Source organism: Anser cygnoides, chromosome 3 (assembly GCF_040182565.1).
Source record: "Anser cygnoides isolate HZ-2024a breed goose chromosome 3, Taihu_goose_T2T_genome, whole genome shotgun sequence".
NCBI lineage: Eukaryota > Metazoa > Chordata > Aves > Anseriformes > Anatidae > Anser > Anser cygnoides.
This window is the reverse complement of record NC_089875.1, coordinates 50,052,794-50,065,570: the sequence shown is the minus strand read 5'-3', so window position 1 is coordinate 50,065,570 and position 12,777 is coordinate 50,052,794. Positions and strand designations below refer to the sequence as shown.

General features: G+C 35.5%; 1 protein-coding gene across 6 annotated transcripts in view; it reads left to right on the top strand.

Moving 5' to 3' along the window:
* Nucleotides 1–12,777, top strand: part of MAP3K4 (mitogen-activated protein kinase kinase kinase 4) — an 80,031-nt gene that overhangs the window by 49,869 nt on the left and 17,385 nt on the right. For 3 of the 6 annotated variants that reach the window (XR_010830330.1, XM_066994153.1, XM_048067782.2), the window contains exons 11-17: nt 1,018–1,167; nt 2,068–2,229; nt 3,240–3,373; nt 5,922–6,000; nt 8,382–8,460; nt 9,215–9,311; nt 10,215–10,331. Coding sequence is in view for 5 of the 6 variants with exons in the window: in XM_066994153.1 (XP_066850254.1) it covers nt 1,018–1,167; nt 2,068–2,229; nt 3,240–3,373; nt 5,922–6,000; nt 8,382–8,460; nt 9,215–9,311; nt 10,215–10,331 (818 nt within the window). In the remaining variant the exon portion in view is untranslated. The remainder of the gene's footprint in view (nt 1–1,017; nt 1,168–2,067; nt 2,230–3,239; nt 3,374–5,921; nt 6,001–8,381; nt 8,461–9,214; nt 9,312–10,214; nt 10,332–12,777) is intronic. The other 3 variants (XM_048067783.2, XM_048067785.2, XM_048067784.2) reach the window with 3 other exon arrangements.

Below are 12,777 nucleotides of genomic sequence, written 5' to 3'. Positions count from 1 at the left end.
GCAGAAAACAAAACCAGCAAAAGATGGAATGCGGTTTGCAAATGGTATCCCATCTGACACGTATAAATGCAGATAATATATTGTAGCATGTGTGTGTGTATATAACATTATTTTTTTTAAAATTCTATACTGCAAAGTTAGGAGGTAAAAATTTCTTCAGAAAGGTTGTGTTCTGTATTTTAAATAACATGCTCTGATTGCAAACTAGAGAAAATGCAATTTGTTATTTTAAAAATATTCATAAAATAAAAGTATCCCATCAAAATTTAATGAATTTTGAGTATGAAAATATTGTTTGGTGGGGAGATACTGAAAATCAGGATGAAATGGGTCTTATTTTTTGAGTAACATGTTTCAGCTGCCTTTTCTGTAATTGGAAATTTACAGCGTAGGATATAAACCATACTGCCACAGCAAAAGAAGCACCATCTGTTATTCTGGGTACTTTTACAAACTTCTGCAATATCACAGCTCTGGTTTTCAAAACATGCTCTTACATTCACATTTTAATAATTTTCAAAATTTGAGCAAAGACCATGTGGTAAATCTATGGTTTTCAATTTTCCATAATAGCTTTTTGTTCTGAAATGTATTACCTTAGTTGGATAAGCCCTCTTTATTTATGATGATTATTACCTCCACCTGCTTGTAGAAAGTGTAATTATTTTACTTAGATACTGGCCGTGCATAACTATTTTGAAGATAATTTATAGTACGGTGTTTCCAAAATTTCAAAAAGGTAATCACCTTTCCAGAAATCAATAGTAGCATATTCCCCTTGAAAACTTGCTGTGGCATTTGCCATATAGACCACTGCTTAGTAAGATGAGTATTTATCAAGTTCTGTTGCCAGCATCAAGCTTTTCTGTGTGAATTAAGGATTTACATGAATAGCAAAGAGAGAGGCTATTAATATGTTAGAATTTCCAAAATAACAAATTGGAATTTGCCAATATGGGACACCTTTTTATGGAAAAGGTTGTGTATGTAAGAACTAGTGGTATCTTGTATTGCTAGGTTGACAACCTCCTCCTCGTAGTCATTCAATCTGCCCACCTTGTGAGTCAGCGAAAAGCTTTCCAACAGTCTATTGAAGGGCTCGTAGCACTGCACCAGGAACAGACATCCAGCCAACCAGTCATTGCCAAAGCTCTGCAACAGTTAAAGGTAAGCAGTTTTCCAGATTATCTCAGTAAAAATTGATTTTACTTGAGTCACTGATGACTGTTAGAAATGTACAGAGACTAGATTGCAATGCTGATCACATTCTGCAACTGTAGTTTGTGCAACCTCATTGGAATTTATTTTCAGTACAATTTTCATTCTGTTTTTGCAAAGGATTTGGGATTGTATTTTTGAGCAATGTTGGTATAATAATTTTTGTGCTAGTTAAGTGGGAAACACGTCTGTAATGTGATAGAAATATTAATAGCAACAGAATAAATACATCTTCATATGGTAGGATTATTGAATTGAAAGAAAGTGATTGACGTGGTAAGAAAGAAATTCAAAATATGTAATCTGTAAAGAACAACTTGTTTTCCGTATTTGGAGAGAATGACTGCATGTGATGCGCAAGTGAACAGGTCTCTGTCTCTCTTTTTTTTATTAGATTGATTACTTTTTTTTTTTTTGAAGGATCCAGAAAAGAAAAAAGTTATTCTGTCAAAGTTGCAATATTAGGGCCCTACATTTTCTCCTGAGTTCAATAGAGGCTCTGACCATGTAGCAGGGTGAAAGTGCTGCCAAAGGCTCGGTCACGTTACAGATAGCAAAACTCATTTTCTAATTTCTTTCTTCTTTTTTTTTCCTTTGCTTTCTTTGTTTTTAAAATTAATCTCATACAAGCAAACTGAATTGCAGTACTTCAGTTCACAATGTGACTTCCTTAGTGCAAGTGCTGGAAGGTATTTGTTTTTTTTTCTGGGACTGAAGGAATTGTGATGACATTAAAATGTGCTTACATTTAATATAATGTAATTATCAGATTCATGTTTGCCTCAATCCTATTCAGATATAGAATATAAATAATAATTTGACGTCCCCCCATCCCTTTTTGTTGTTTAGAATGATGCATTGCAGCTATGCAATAAGATAAGCAGTGCCATTGACAGAGTTGATCATATGTTCACATCTGAGTTCGATGCTGAAGTTGATGAATCTGAATCTGCCACTTTGCAGCAGTACTACCGGGAAGCCATGATTCAGGGTTATAATTTTGGGTTTGAGGTAAGAAAACAAAAAGTTAATGAAAATATTAATTGTTTTGTGGATTTGTAAGGGAACCCAGTTGAAGTTTCTGTCTTTGCAGTGGTGCAAATAAGGTAATTAACTCTGTGGAAATAGGAAGAATTGTAGCAGAACATTTTAAAAATACGAGTTGTGAGAGAAATGTTGTGTGAAAAAGATTGTAGAGGAAGAGATCTATTATGTTCAGACTCCAATTAGCAGTCTGAAACTTTAAAAAAAGCTTTAAGAACTTGCTAAATTCAAGTGTAGTCTTGCAGGCTCTGCTACCTGTCTACATTTTAGATGAAATTAGAAGTATCCTTAGGTATTGAATGTCATTGTGTAACTCATCTTCTTGCTGTTTCTCAATTTACAGCAGTATAAAACTTTAATTTGAGCCTTTCTTTCAAAGTTTATGGTGGTTCTTTGGTGCAGTGAATATAGGTTTTGAGTGTCTTCCCTACAGTGCTGATGAGAAAATGTCATGTTCAGCTGCATTTAGTATAATGTTTCATTATTTGATTCCTGTGACCTTTGCAAGGTTTTGTTTGTGGTTTTATTTTCAAGATTGTATAGTACACTAACATACTAATATGGATAGTCTTAAAAACAGCTGGTTTTTTTTTTTTGTGTTCCCCTAGCTTGCTTGAAATATAACGAAAAATAAACACTACTATGAGTTCAATCTCTGATTATGGAACAAAATATTCACGTGGGATGTTTCTTAAATGCTGTGTAACCTGTTTAACATAAGCATATGCCCATATGCATACAACAATTACAATATGGCTCAAGTGCTACTTCTCACTATAACACATTTTGTATCATATACTTTCGCATTTCTTTCTATACATATGCTACTGTTTGCATAAAATTACTTTGTTTAAGAAGAGGATGTGATTGTTATCATACTGCAGTTTTGTTAGCCTGAAAATATTCCAGTGGATACTGCAAATAGTACGTTTAATCTTGCTATTATTATGTGAAAAGTAATCTTTAATTTCATACAGTACCATAAAGAAGTTGTTCGTCTGATGTCTGGAGAATTCAGGCAGAAAATTGGAGACAAGTATATCAGCTTTGCCAGAAAATGGATGAACTACGTGCTAACAAAATGTGAGAGTGGCCGAGGCACTCGACCCAGGTAACAGCGAACTTGTTAATGCCATAGTAGTTTGTGTTACTTCTGAATGCCGTACTGGACTTCTCATGCTGTGAACAGTGCTTAATTGTTTAGAAGTAGTTCTTTGGAACTATTGCTGCTTCTGTCTCTTGAGTTTTGAAAGTGATTTGAACTGTAAATTCATAAAGCCAAATGAACCCTGCAGCTGCTTTGCAGTCTTCTGCTGAACATCTTGCCTCATGTTAGCTGACAAAAGATGGCAAGAAAAAGTGGAGGTCGTTGGACTCAAACAATTAGAATCATAGAATCATAGAATATCCTGAGTTGGAAGGGACCCTTAAGGATCATCAAGTCCAACTCTTGATACCGCACAGGTCTACCCAAAAGTTCAGACCATGTGACTAAGTGCACAGTCCAATCTCTTCTTAAATTCAGACAGGCTCGGTGCAGTGACCACTTCCCTGGGGAGCCTGTTCCAGTGTGCAACCACCCTCTCTGTGAAGAACCCCCTCCTGATGTCGAGCCTAAATTTCCCCTGCCTCAGCTTAACCCCGTTCCCGCGGGTCCTGTCACTGGTGTTAATGGAGAAAAGGTCTCCTGCCTCTCGACACCCCCTTACGAGGAAGTTGTAGACTGTGATGAGGTCTCCCCTCAGCCTCCTCTTCTCCAGGCTGAACAGGCCCAGTGACCTCAGCCGTTCCTCGTACGTCTTCCCCTCCAGGCCTTTCACCATCTTCGTAGCCCTCCTCTGGACACTCTCCAACAGTTTCATGTCCTTTTTATACTGTGGTGCCCAGAACTGCACACAGTACTCGAGGTGAGGCCGCACCAGCGCAGAGTAGAGCGGGACAATCACCTCCCTTGACCTACTAGCGATGCCGTGCTTGATGCACCCCAGGATACAGTTGGCCCTCCTGGCCGCCAGGGCACACTGCTGGCTCATATTCAACTTGCTGTCTACCACGACCCCCAGATCCCTCTCTTCTAGGCTGCTCTCTATCGTCTCATCGCCCAGTCTGAATTCAGAGACTAGATAAGGGTCATTAGCTCAGGACAAAAGTAGTATGTGACCAGGAGTCAATAAAGATGGCTGAATATGCAACAGTCATTCTCCAAGTATTGCAGAGAGAAAGGAGTGTTGTGCTAGTTGCAGAAACGATGCCCATATAGAAACCTTAGCTTCCTGTATGCATCCTTTCCATTAGTCTCTTCTGCAAGTATGGCACACAGATGAGGAAGAATCGTTTCCACTCTGGTGAAAATTCTCCAGATTTATGATTGCGTGTAAATAATAGAATTCAACCTTTGTATTTGTGGATGGTTTTTGTTGCAGTCTGAAGTACTTACGTTTGCAAATAATTCCTTTTCCCAGGTTTATTTCAAAGCCTCTTTTTTAATTTATATGTAACCTCACTTCAGGAAATGAAGAAGTTGAAAAGCAGTATTTTCTGCTTTGAATGGCATGAAATTGTAGTTAGTTTTGTAACTAGAACTACATTATAAGTATCAGAATGTATGTTTCCTGAGTCTGTTGAGAGTGTTGTTGGGCCCAGTGGTCTCTCAAATTGTGCTTACAGTCAGTGCTGGGATACTAATGGGAAACTCTATTGCTGAACATTAATGGGGAGGAAAAAAAAAAAGAGAATTTACATTATTTTGAGGATGGAAACAGAGAGACTGGGACAATGGCCCAAGAAAAATGATACCATAGCTTGATTTATTTAGGTGGTTTTGCAGTATTTTGCAGCTGGTATGTCAGAACTTTTATGCAATTCCGTTGCATTATAAAATAGATGCTTTATATTGACCTGTGTTAGCAGATCACAACACATCATTGATGTTTGTTTTTTTTTTCCCTTAAAGAATAGAGCTGATCAATCTTTCCTGGAGGTTATTTGTTTTGTTTGCGGAAAGAAGAGGAGGAAAGAGTGGGTAGTCTGAAGCATGTGTGGATAGACTAGTTATCCTGGTGTGATGATTTACTTGCATTTTGTAGCTTGCAGCTGCTAATTTTAGTAGGTCTAAAAGGAAACAGTATTGGCGGATAGGGGGAGGTGACTAAAGACACATCTCATTCTAGCCAAGTTACTTATTTGTTCTGCTTTACCAGTCTAGGCTCTGAAAACACAGATGCCCGGTTCTTGCTGATCAGATGCTTATGAAATCATTAGTACTCTTTTCATCTTGTTTCACAAATGAGAATTTAGGCAGGGAACATTGTGGTTTGGCTTGTTACTCTAAAACTTGTTATGAGTGAATTAAGGATACTGTTCCTGAAGATAGTACATACATCAGTATTCAGGAGCATGGTCTACTTGCTTTATTTGACAGTGTCCTTGCTAAAATCATGTTTTATCTGCATATAATTCAGCAAATATTAAAGCAAGTTGAATACACTACCTTTTATATATTAATCCATTTTCGTAAAGATTTTTTTTCATACTTGCAGGAGGAAAAATAAGTAACTGTCATTCAGTATTCTTTGATGTTGAAATTCTTATAGTGGCTTTAGTCAAAGAGTACCTAATTTTCTTTCTTTTTCTTTTTTTTTTTCTTTTCTTTGAAATAGGTGGGCAACTCAAGGTTTTGATTTTCTTCAAGCCATTGAACCGGCATTTATTTCAGCTCTCCCAGAAGATGACTTCTTGGTATGGAATAAGTTATTCTCATTGTTGTTTATTTCTAAATACATGTGAAGCTATCAGTATCTGTTGTCAGGGGTATCTTTTATAAAGCTGTGTCTGACTACAGATGCTGTTCTGAAACAGTTGCTGTTGCGTACAACTGATGATGATGATATTTCTTCAGTTTATAAAAATTATGAATAGAGTATGCTTATGACCACTAGTGTTAGTGTTTTCAAATTGCTGACAGTTTGCTTGTACTGTCTTGGGAGGCAATTCCCAGTTTCTCATGGGAAATTTGGTAGCAGCATTACTGCATAGTTAAAATCTGCTGGTGTCATAATAAACTTCTGAATATGAGCTCCTGAGTCTCAGTTAGTATCCAAAGTTCACTTATGGTACGAATCCAAAAAAAAAAAAGTACAAAAAGCATATTTTCAAATTGTACCAACATGAAACACACTTTAAAGCATCTCTCTTTTGTTTTTACTGTAAAAAATAGTAGAATACAGCTGTCTTTTTCTGTGCTCTGCCTTACCCTTTCTCCTGTGGAAATAAAATCCTGAGAATTTATTCCTCTGATCTTGATACAGTACTACAGAGAAGTGAGAATACAGTTGCCACAAAGTAGCAGAATACAAGTGCCAGTGCCTCTAATTTTATTAATTTCAAGACATGCTATGAAATGCCTATCACATTAGTCTTGGTTAATACAGAAACTGTATAGTTTTATTTCTTTCTACATATATTTTTGTCAAAAGCTGTCAAGTAAGTTATGTTTTTATTCTGTGTTTATGTTGTTGTGAAAGGGTTGTCTTCCTAAATGACAAGGTTCAGCTTGTGTTGATAAGACACTAACACTGTAGTTTCAGGAAGTAGCCCCATAGCTTTACTTATCTGATCTGACAGTTTCTAAAATACCTGCTATTTTGTAGAGTGGTATGTGTAAATTTTAGTGATGCTGTCTTGCTAGATGTCTCTTCAGTATTTATGGGGAAGCTTCAAAGGAGGACAGAAGCTCAAAAAATCTGATGTGGCCTTTGACATTAACTGGTAATTTTGTCCATAAATGGAATTGATACCTTCTTGTGACCACGAAGGAGCGTTAACAGTCGATCACACGAGTTAGTTTGTTGACTGATAACTATCTTAACACTTCCTCAAATAGTATGTCTTTATGACAGAGTTTTCACATGCACAAAGACGACAACTCAGAGCCAACATTACTTAAGATAAAGTTAGACTTTGAACAAGTGAGAGAGAAAAGGAGGAAATTAAAATCTTAACTGTGTTTCTGAACTTTTGCTTTCTTAAAGAGGATTTCAGTTTTGGAGAGCATCACTTAAAGCTCCTGTGGTAATATAAGCTGACTCCTGTATAACACCAAGCCACAACATTTCACCTGGAAATGCCTATGTCAGTCCTAATCTCTTATTTAAATAATACCCGATGTCATTAAAAAAAAATGACAGTCTGTATTTAAAGCTCTAGATTTGAAGCTGAAATAGATTTGAGCTCAGTCTAGGTTGATATGATATGCCAATCACAGTGTAAACACTTTTTTATTTTGTTTTTCTCAATTTAATCATTATTTTTCAGTTGGTCTAGCTTCTAGTTCCAAGTCTTCATTAAGTTTTTGATTTTTTTCTGGAAGAAATTTTGACTAGTCTGAATGACTGGTATATATAAGTGGCTTTCATAGCAACTGTACCTAACAACATAATTTTATTTCATTATTGTGAAGACATATTTTATCCCTGGTGTGCTAACAAGTAAATTGAACCAGAACAAATTTAATAACTTGAGATTATAAACACGGTAGATAGTATACCTCATAATCAATCCCAGATTGCCTGAGCCCAAGTTCAGTGGTCTAACTATTAAGCATCTTTTCCTGAAAGTTTTACTATGCAGTACTTCATATTATGCTTACAGATTTTCATCCTGTAGTTCAGGCTGTCATACTCTCACCCATGTTTTTTGTCTGTTTCTTCTTGGGAAGTGCAGTTAGGGAAAGGGGGGAGGGCAGCAGAGGTTGTTGCAACTTTTTTTTTTTCTCAGCAAGTTTGATTTTTAATTTTAAACAATGGATAATTTTTAATTCCACTGGCTTTATATTATGATTTTTTAATGATATGTCATTGTTCAGTTCTCATGGTTACTTAATTTTTACACGGTCAACAGGCAAGGCAAAAATAAGACTTTCTAGCTTAAAAAAAAAAAAAGTTGTCAAAACCCTAGCATGGATTCAAAAATTTAAATTGGTAGATTGGGAGACAGGGTGTGCGTTTTTTGCGATATTACATATTTAACCAGTGTTATTTTATTACTGTGAGCTTTACCATATAGTTATGAACTCTCTTGTAATGTAAAATATCACAGCCTTTTCTGTTTGTCTTTTCTAGAGCTTGCAAGCTCTGATGAATGAGTGCATTGGGCATGTTATTGGAAAACCTCACAGTCCAGTTACAGGTTTGTACCTTGGTAAGGCAGAAGTTACTGGCATTGGCTCTGAAGTTTTGCTGCTATTTTTGTATAATTTTGATTGTAAGTTCATTTTAAAAAGCATAATAAATATTTTTAAGGTTTTCATGATTGTTAATGGGAAACCATGATTGCCTGAGTAAAGTTTAAATAGATGGTAGTTTTACTAAAGAAATTAAAAAGCTTTACAGATGCTTTTGGGTCATTTTGTTCTTGAATCCCTTTTTACCACTTCCTTGCATACTGTCATGGGGGAGACATTAGTATGGGTAAAACTGTCATATGTGTTTTTTACCCCACTCATTTTGCTTTCTATTGCTGTCTGAGAAACCTAACTCTGATGCAAAAGGAACATAATACTGCTGTTTGCTTGTTATTGCAAAATAAATATTAACAAACCAAATAATAAGATAATAAATCATCCTTAAGCTGTGAAGTTGTAATAACGAAGATGTAGTTTTAGTGAAGTAAGTATACATCTTCTAATTGCTGTTTTTTTATTCTCTTTAGAATCTTAATTATTTTACAGATGAGAGTTACATGATACAATAGCATGATTAATATTTATATATAATAGCTTTCTTTAATATTTAAAAAATTAGAGGTTTTTCTTAAAGAATAATAAAATTTGTGCAGGTTTATACTTAATTTGGTAAAATAGCAGTTTGTTTTAATTTTGTGTCTTGAAATGCCCTTAGCAGAATTTTTTCTGACATCTGAGTAAAAGTCTTACCTTTTTTTTTTATGTTTGCAGCTATTCATCGAAACAGCCCCCGTCCTGTAAAAGTACCTCGATGCCATAGTGATCCACCAAACCCTCATCTTATCATCCCCACTCCTGAAGGCTTCAGGTATTAGTCCAGATTTCTAAACTGTTTTTATCCCCTCCTGGTTATGCTCACTGTTAGTGAGTGGAACACCATTCCTTTTTCCTCTTGGAGGCAAAACAGCTAGAAAAAAATAACATCTGAATTTTATAAATGTGCTTTTAAAGACAATACAGTTCCCTTCTCTTCCTCACCCTCTCCTCCTTTATTTTAGTTTTTATTGGTGCATGATTCCCAGCTTTTAAGTCACTCATACACCCTTTGTCTTTCCTGAAAACTATGTTAAAGTGTAACAAATTTTGATTTAGTGAAAACTGCTCACTAGCAAGACGTATTTTTTCCTTCTTCTCTTTGAATCTTTGTGCACATGGCTGGGACAGTGGTTTCTGTAGCCTAGCTTTAGGTAAGATGCAAAAATACAGCATTCCAGAATATGGTGGCATTTCTGCATCACTATCAATATGCTGTGAAGAAATTTAAAAGCAAAGGATGTGTTTGCTTCCCTTTGGATGAGTTGATACAATAATTAATGCAAATAATAAAAAATAGTTATAAAATTTCAAAACATACCTTGCCGTGCATCTTTTTACACAGAGGGTCTTATTTTTCAAGAAGAGCAGAGAGCAGTACAGTCAGACTATACACTGGACTTTTTCTTTTTTTTTTTGAAAGTTGCTTAGCTGTTGGCAGCAATTGGCACTAATCTAAAGATTCTGAGGTTTTTATTTATGATTATTCTTGTATATATTGACAGCTCCTGAAGCTTCTGAGACACAATTATTTTGCAGAAAAGTCTTTATGTACTTGAAAGACTTAAAATTGCACCTCAGTGTGCAAGCTTCAAAATTTTATTTTTAAACAAAACTTTCATCTCCATTCATTATTATTTTTTTGAACTGTTTCCTGAGGTTTTTCTTCTTGCCACAGCACACGGAGTGTCCCTTGTGATGCACGGAACCATTGCAGCGTTACTGTCAGTCGCCCCGCTCCCGTCGGTAGCGACTCAACTCAACCCAAATCTGTCAGCATTGCAAATGATACCAGGTAGCTTCACTCCATGACGTAGCAGTCTCATTCTCCTTACATCATCCATACAAATGTTTCCGCCTACTTGCATTCCAGTAGATCATTTGCACCATGCTTTTTCTTCCCATCATGTATTCCACTGGCTCCTTCATCCATGTTTGACTTGAGCAAAATCTTACATCTTAGAAATAGATGGTTAGACCACTCTCAGAATTAAAATGTATAAACAACATGGTAGTTTAAGCATGTGGTTCTGATGTTTTGAGTCAGTAGATAACATATTTGCTCAATAAAAATGTCCATGAAACTAACATAAGACAGTCCGTTCCTTGGTAATTAGCTTTAATAACTAACACTTGGCACTAAGTTGACTCATACAGATAAGCCTAAGATGTGGGGTGGGACTTTTTTGTGGGTTTTGTTGTTTTTGTTAGATAACAGTTTTGGCGTTGTTATCGTTTGTCATAAATATTTTGAAGCATATGGTGGAAACAGAGGATTAGATAAATAAGATTTCAGGAATATATTTCATTTGACGAATAAGATTTTCAAGTGCTGCCCTTACCAGATGGACAACAGAAGCACATGTTAAGGTGTTCCAAGAGGGAAGTAAATTTCATCTTTGTATATAATAACCTTCATGCAAGTCTTTTGAGTTTACTTTTATGGTAAGATGCAACTTCCATCCCACAGTAGCTGCTAGACATACAGCTTCTGAGTCCAGGCCTTTTTTATTGAAAATATGTCCTGAATTTTTGTCATTCAATCTATGTGGTTTTATACTTCATGCTTCCATTTTAAGCCCCCTGTTAAAAAAGACAAAAGTAGGCAGTAATCTGCAGCACCGTTTACTTGAAAAGCCACTTTCAAGTAAGTTAAATTCTAGAGAATTTTCACTGGGAGATTCTGGCAGCTTTATATGCTGACAGGGTAATGATTAATGTTTTTATGATTTTGAAAAACCAAATGCAGAACATGTTTATTTGATTATGTTTTTACTTTACACAACAAATGCAGGGGATTTTTGAGTATGTACAGCACTTAGATCCAAAGTGTTTCCTTGCTTGAAGTTAATTTTAAAGGAGAGAAAGGAGGCAATTTCTTTTATATTTGTAGTCTTTGTGGTGATTTTAAACCAAATGCAACTGTCAGGCTTATAATTTGAAATACCTGAATGCAGAAGTATAGTCTTTTAATGGTTTCTGTTATGTGCATCTTATGCAAATTTTGACTGAGTGTAAAGGTTAGCATTTTGACAGTTTCTTTTAGTTCTAGAAGATAGTCATTCTGAAGAAAAGAAATGAGAATTCTAGTTCTTAATTGCAATTCAATACACAGTACTTTTATGGATTGTAATAGGAAAGTTGATGTGAATGCAGGGTTTTAGTCTAACAGGCCTAGGCCTGCCTATCAAACGCTTGTATTTTTCTTAGACTTCTTTGATGGCTTAATAGTAAAATATCCAATGACTTTTTTTTTTCACACATTACCTGGATTTTTAAGTAGTATTGCTTTAACCACTTGCACTACATAGTTTTTTGTTTTGTTTTATTTTGTTTTGGTTGGTTGGCTTTTTTTTTTTAAGAGGATGGCCAATGTACTATATCTATAGCAAGTTTCTGCTGTTAATATAGTCAAAAGAAAGTAGCAAACTTTAACATTGCAGTCCTAATTACAGATTTCATTTATTTGTGCTCCAAAAGAAAAGTGGAATTTGTTGGGTCAAGAAAGCGTTATTTGTCTCTGAATGTAAGAGGTGTGGGGTCCAGAAACTCATTAGACATTTAGGAAATGATTATAAACATTAAATATCTATAAAAGGTTGAATGTAGGAACTTGGTAAATCAGTTGCACTAGGCAGTGCATACTGCACAAATGCCACCATAGTTCTATAGAAGTATTTTCTGAAAAAATAAAACTGGAAAATAAAAGCCAAAGCAGCAATATTTAGTTATTTACATTGAGCTTTCTGATGGTTACAAATTTACACTATGTTGATACTAGCAACCTATATAAATATTTCATTTTTTTTCAAGCTGAGGTTATTATTCATCATTTTATATTTATCCAGGGTCAGAGCAGAAATTTATCAAGTCTCCTTCTCTTTTACTCTGTTTCTTTGCCAAATAGCATGCAGACAATCTTTATGGACATAGGCAATAAAAAAAGATATGGGTGGCTAAGATGGGATCGAAATGGATTTTAGACAACTAGATTCAGAGTTACAATACTTAGACTTTTCTGTTCAGTTACTACCTCATTCTAGAGGCATCTGTTTTCACTAGGTGCTTTTGAACTCTTCGTGCATCTAGAATTTTTGCTCTGTATCTCCTTAGTATAACTTCAGCCTTCTTGCTAATTAAAAACTCAACTTTGCCTGAGGAGCATCAAGATTTTTCACTAGTTCAGTTCCTTCTCAAACATAAAAGGTCTAGCTGACAGTTGCAGGGAGTGAAAAGCAAAC